The sequence below is a fragment of the Charadrius vociferus genome, unplaced genomic scaffold (assembly GCF_000708025.1).
Source record: "Charadrius vociferus isolate BGI_N301 unplaced genomic scaffold, ASM70802v2 scaffold650, whole genome shotgun sequence".
NCBI classification, from domain to species: Eukaryota; Metazoa; Chordata; class Aves; order Charadriiformes; family Charadriidae; genus Charadrius; species Charadrius vociferus.
In genome coordinates, this window is record NW_009646736.1 from 3130777 (window position 1) to 3137230 (window position 6454).

At 42.6% G+C, this 6454-nt stretch overlaps 1 protein-coding gene across 4 annotated transcripts in view; it reads right to left on the reverse strand.

Moving 5' to 3' along the window:
• The window catches only part of SERPINE2 (serpin peptidase inhibitor, clade E (nexin, plasminogen activator inhibitor type 1), member 2), a 10201-nt gene extending 5402 nt beyond the window's left edge, over positions 1-4799 (reverse strand). For 2 of the 4 annotated variants that reach the window (XM_009889742.1, XM_009889733.1), the window contains exons 1-3: positions 4523-4799; positions 1818-2045; positions 552-749 (exon numbers count right to left, since the gene is read on the reverse strand). In XM_009889742.1, coding sequence (XP_009888044.1) covers positions 552-749; positions 1818-2045; positions 4523-4778 — 682 coding nt within the window. In that variant the 5' untranslated portion in view covers positions 4779-4799. Of the gene's footprint in view, positions 1-551; positions 750-1817; positions 2046-3204; positions 3325-3797; positions 3819-4522 lie in introns of all 4 variants that reach the window. The other 2 variants (XM_009889718.1, XM_009889725.1) reach the window with 2 other exon arrangements.
• Between the last annotated feature and the right edge of the window lie 1655 nt (positions 4800-6454).

The window sequence follows — 6454 nt, forward strand, 5'->3', positions numbered from 1 at the left end:
TGAACTTCTTTTCACTTGTGACTCCATTTGAATATGAAGAGAAGCTTCAAAGCCTTGAGAGATATAGCCAACACACTAACCTTTTGCTCCTCTAGCTCCCACAGGACTGGAGACTGTGCAAGTCCTTTTTTATTATACAGTAAAATATAGATTGATTCTACTCCAATCATTCTTTCATACACAGTTCATCACCAGATAAACCTCAGAGTTTTGTTTCTGTTGGCAGTTTTCCTTTGTCACCTCTTGAAAAAGAAGGGTTTGTTCTTACTGCAAAGCTTAAGCAACATGCAGAGTTCTCAGTTTGGGTACTTCAGATTTTCCTTTTTAAAGACAAGATAAGGCAAGTACTTTGACAGAGTATTCAATCTTAAGCAACTGTTAAATACCCTGCACAGCAAGCTCATCCATACCTCTATAACAAAGCCTCCTACATCAGCTACAATAAGCAATACCATTTAACACCAGGTGCATGGCAAACTCTTGTTTCAGTTTGAAGGAAAAAGAGCAAATGTTACAACCATTGGTGGTGGGGGTGGGAGTGGCGAGCTTACCACATCGGAAGATAGATAACTGGGACAGCATAGGAACTTGGTATGTCTTCCCATCAGCTCCATAAAATGGACGTTTCTTTGTGTTTTCAGGTCGAAATCGTGATTTCCATAAGCCCTTGAAATATACAGCATTTACGAGAACCAGTCTGGTCAAACTGCCATCAATATCATCTGGAGCTACAACCTGATCAATCATACCTGGAAGAAATAAAGAAAGTGAGTATTTGGTGCCATAACACTGGCCAACTGTTCATTAAGAATCTGAAGCACATATTACTTTAGGCCTCCTGATCTGTAAGTATGCCAACTCCTCATGGGACAATACATTGGAGGTTCATAAAGCCAACGGTATTCTTTGTCAAGCAGTAAGCCTTTGGGATAATTAGAAAGCAAACTTATCTTGCTAATTGATAGACTGATGTTATAACTAACATAGATCTTACCCTTTCCAGCATGTGTGCTGATCTAAGACCATGTTACAGTGGTAATGGTTTCAGCTGATGCACTTCCCCATTCACACACTGCTTGCAACATTGCCATGCAAAACTGGTGATGTGGTAGAGAAAGAATTTGAGAGCCTCACCTCACCAATACTACATCCAACATCATTAATATGCTACTCACATCCGCAAGGCACTGGTTTTAACTCCAAGGGACAGCAAACACGCAGTCCACCTAGACTATGAATATGCTGCAAGACATGATCTCCTGACATTAGCATATATAAGCTTGGCAGCTAGAGGCTTGAACCATGAGGAGTTCTGCCAAGGCAGGGTTAATTAAAAATCCTCCACTAAACATGACTAAGGACATGGCCATATCTTCCAAGAGTTTAGGTCAATAAAAGCAAAAGCTGAAATGCTGTACAGCTTTCCACAAGTTTGATTTACTGAGTTAAACACCTGGATTGCTTGAAAGCATCTTTTATGTTTGAGAAAGCTCCAAGAGAACTCTGCTTGGATTTATCACCAGTTGTACGAAGGCAAAAAACCAGCAGAACCTCCCCTGATCCCATGGGCAGATGGACACACACACACTATACACTTCCCTCAAGGCCACCAGACAGGCACATCTGCTGGGGCAGCAAGACTGGAGATTCCTGGCCCACCAGCTCTGAAACATCACACTAATGTCAGCTTAAAGACAGTTTTCAGCTGCAAGGCAGAGCTTTTTCTGCCTCCACTTCTTTCCCTGGTATTTCCATCCGAATCAGAGAGGTCTCAGACACAACCCTGCCATGCACGAAACGCACTCGCCAGTACTCACCCCTTGTTTCATTTTTCACCCATTGGTTGATGGAATCACATGCTGCATTTGGGTCCTCAAAGTCCACGCTCTTGACACTGCACTGAAACACCTCTTTGTTCCTTGTAACAAAAGGCACTTCCATTTTAAAGCCACTCTTTGCAAACACTGCATTAGCAATTGTAACAATGTCTTTATTCTTTTTTGAGACTATGAGCCTGTTTATCTTCTTTAACGCTTTACCAACTCCTAGTTGGAAAGAACAGCAAGTTTAATTTAGAATAAGATGATGAACAAACAGTTACTTTATACGCAACTATTAACAACATGAAAGGTCAGACATTAAGTGCTGGACTAGAAAAGGAGACCAAAGCAGGCATTCTGAGAGGCCTTCCAAAAATACCCATTTCTGATCTCTCATCTGAAGAACGCTACTGTTTCCCATCAAAAACATGACCTTCACTGTGATGCCTGCTGCCCCTCTATCTGTCTGCTCACAGTGCTACAGACAGTGCTGGGGACAACACTGGGGTGCAAGTCTTAGCATGGAGCTACTAACCACACTCTTCCACAGAACAGACTGTTCCAAAATGTGGTGTTTCCTATCATATAAGCCCAGATGACCCGTCAGTTCTGTGACAGTGACAAAGAAAGTCAAGGGCTCAGCCTGCTCACCCAGAGCCAAGAGGTCTGCACAATTATGCAAGCTGTTTTCTCACCACCCTTCCTTTCCATTTACTGGAGAATAAAGGAAGCTGGCGAGCTTTCTGTAATAAGGTTCAAGTCAAGTCTAAGTTTCCTTAAAGACTAGGCCCTGGCCTAAATCAGCTACCAGCATGAATCAATCCCTTAACACATGAGCTTGCCTTTGAAAAAGGAAAAAGGGAAAGCAGTAGGTTCCAGTGCTTACAGTCAAGCTCCTTAGGACCTGAAAGCAGCTCGTATCGAGCGCGTGCTAGCTCCTTCGCTGTGTAAGAGAGAAGGCATATGGCAGCACAGAAGAACTGCTATGTTCACCATACCCAGTTCTCCCCGTTGTTATGGCTTATGAATGAGTGCTTGTCTACACAGGGAAGCTATTGCCAGGCAAGCAACTTCATGTTCAACCATCATATCTAACACGATCCTTGGGTGGCTGTTTTCACAGCAGTTATTAACAGGCTCCCTCCGTTTCCCAATACAATTTGGGCAGAAACATTTCCAGACTGCTTCCTCATGTAGACAAACTTGAGATAAGAGATATGAAGGGAATAAATTAGTTGAAAGTTATTCTCTTAGCTGCATATAAGAAAAAGCCTCAGATGGCTTTGCTGTTTCTTGTATCATGAATGCTTTAGCAGTACCGTTTGTATGAATTTCTACATGTTCAATCTCCAATATTATGGGCAAATTCTTTTGGAGAACATACCATAACAGAGGTTCTCAAACTGTATTCTGTGGACCACTGGTGGTCCACGGAGCACTTGCTGGTGGTCCGGGGAGAGCTGGCTGGTCTCATGATGCTGGCTCTCCTCTTTGCTTCCAGCTGCTAAATCGCATTAAAAGACAGCTAAAGATAAATTAAATACTTTCCAACTATTACCTTTCCAAAGAAGCAGATTCTGCAGAGTTGCCAAAGGACTGTAAGGCCATCATGAACAAAAGCAAGAGTTCTGTGCAAAGAGATAGGTAGCATCCCATAACAAGTCTCCATAACAAGGTACTGGCTACCTTCTAAGGAGTTTGAGAACCTCTGTGTCTCAGATAGGATTAGAAAGTCTACAGGCCAAATAAAACCAGTTGATATAATGCTTCAAAATTTTCACAAGTACTTATATTTTGAGCATTCAAGTGTTCCTAAAGTTGATTATCCCATGAAGAGATTTTAATCTACAGTATTTAAATCTTAAGCTGACAAATCATTTTGCTCTACTTTAAACCCAGAACCAAAACAGCAAAGCAAATGAAGACAGGACAGCACATTACATGACAATACCACTCAAGATTTAAATGTGCACTTACCTCTTGGAGGGTTTCCTATTCCTGGAAGGCAGAATGCTGGCACTAAGATGTTAAGTCTTGCTGGCAAACACTCACAAGAATACTCAGCATGCAAAGTAAAGCAGCAAGAGCCTTCAGCCTACACCCTCTCGAGGGGCAGACGTTGGCAGAGGAATATAAACACAGATGCATGCAGTGTCAGGCACAGAGACAAGCAGAAACGGCTGTTTCAAGAAGAGGGCACTACAAGAACTACAAATTCAGGGATCCTGACAGCAGAAACACAAATGAACAAAGCTGAAGAGCATCAAAGTGAAAATATCAATTGCATGGTTAGAGTTTGCATTGCTTTCAGTGTGGTGACAAGAAATAGTCTCTTGCCCTGTTATCTAACAGGTGGCACATTAAGGGCTGTTCAGTACAGCCTGAAATGGGGTACTGAAGCCTTTCTGCATAGTGCTGGTACTGGACCACCATCCACACTGTTCTGGAAAACCAATTTTGCAAGGACAAAGGTAGTTCTAGCCAGGGCCCTGAAGTCATTAACAAAGCTGCTTATAAACCAGTTCAAGGATATGTATGCGTCCATACTCAAATTGCCAATTAACCTCAAGCCTGTGCATTTTGTGCTTTGGTAAACAGAGTTAATTGGTGTGTGATGCAATCTACCACACTTTGAAAGCCATCTCAAAACAGCATGAAGATTCTGACAATACACACTGAAAACCACCTTAGGAATCACTGACCATTTACGCTGTATCTCATCATAGTTGTCAGCTGCTTCTTTGTCTTGCCATCAGCACCCAGCTGCAACACCCCCAGGACCGATGCAATCCCATGAGGAGAAACAACAACATTGTCCTGAGGCTTAGCTTTCACTATCTGATTGAAGACCTGGATTCCAACATCAGAGCTAAGTTCCTCCAGAGGATAAAAACTGAACTGGGAACACACAGATGTTAAAGTCCCAAGAATAAACAGAAGTGGGAAGTGCCAGTTCATGATTTCTGGTTAGAGATACCTATAAGAGAACAAGAGGGCAAAGTTAAGTCAACTTTCATAAGTACAGCATTTTTATTTTCAACTTAAATTCTTACTTACCTGAAGAGCAGGCAAGTCTTGCACATGCTCCACACACCATTTACAGAGCTCTGGCAACAAGACTCACACCTGCATTTTACTGCTACCAGTATTTAAAATAGGGGTCTAGGTGTTTCCAGAAGCAGAGATAACCATAAAATAGCTAGATATCAGTGACTATATTAACAAGACAAAAGCCACCAACTTGGAAGCCTACCTCCCACTGCACGCAAGTAGTTAGTTCTGTGTTTCAGTTAAATGGAGTCTTGGCATTCTATTTAAACTGCCCTTTAGGATAAATTAGTGCTAAGAAGCCTCGTGGTATGGTCCTCGCCCACTAAAGTGTAATGCACAGTACATTTTATAATTTTCTGCAGTGAACAGAAGCATGTATACATATGCAAACAGACCTTCTGTTGTAGGAATTTACACCTGCCTAGAATAATAAGAGTTAGCTGCATAACTGGCATTTTCCATGATAGTAATATAGAGGAAGACTTTCAGATTTTAAAATGCAAGGTTAAGTTTGGCTTTTAGCTTGTTCTTTTCCATTTAAGGAAATTCAGCAGCTAATGAGTACAGAAGGAAGTTCATATTCAAAAATGGGCCAGTCTTCATCTGCAGATCTAACATCTAACAGAACTCAGTATCGTTACACCCAGGACTCCCAAGGAACTGAGGCACAGCCAGCAGCAACAGTTTGTTCACGACCTCTCAGCAACTGATTAGAGAACCAAGCCCAAATCTTAAACACTGGGTACTGCAACTACTAGGCTGCATTTCCTCCTCATGCAAGTGTATTCAATCCCTTTTTGGTTGGGGCAAACAGATACTTAAAGGAATAGTCATGAGTCTGTTCCCCCACTGACCTGACTTTGGTGCTCCAAGAGCACGCCTAGATGTTAGTCTCTCAAACACACCTAGATGTCAGTCTCTCAAACACGCTCAGATCCCTAGTTCACCAAAGACTAATCAGGCTGCAGAAGGTATACAACCAACTAAAGTGTCATTTGCATACCATGTGCAAAACCCCAAAATAGGTGTCTCCTCCCCTTGAGCCAGCCTTCTTGCACACTCACTCTTCTGGCTCCAGTAGCCCCCCCGAGCTGGTGGCCAGCAGAGACACAATGTCCAGGCAGGGAGAAGGGTTTTGGCCGGGGCATCCGTTATTCCCATCCGCCTCCCACTCACCCGAAAGGGCGTACTGCACCAAGGAGCTCTGCCATTGCACAGCCTACCTACGCTGCCAAGTTCAAACCGTGCCGGAGCACTTGCTTACCAGAAAACCAGCTGGTGTTTGTACAGATTCATTTAATCAGCTTTTAATAGCATGTACTTTAACTGTGCTAAAACACTTGAAAGTAACAAATACAGCATTTCCTTTCTTCTACGCCATTTCAGGGGACAGAATTGGTTTTGTCAAAGTTTGCTGTTACAGCACAGAATAAACCAAATGCTGAACACAAAGTAACACAGGAGTTGAGACATCTTTCTCCTCCAAATCCAACTGTTAGTATAGGTGTGACCAGAGGAACCTGTTGGACCAATTTAAGTTATGCAAGAAAAAGTGAAAACAAAGCAGGTTAGTAGCCCGCCCA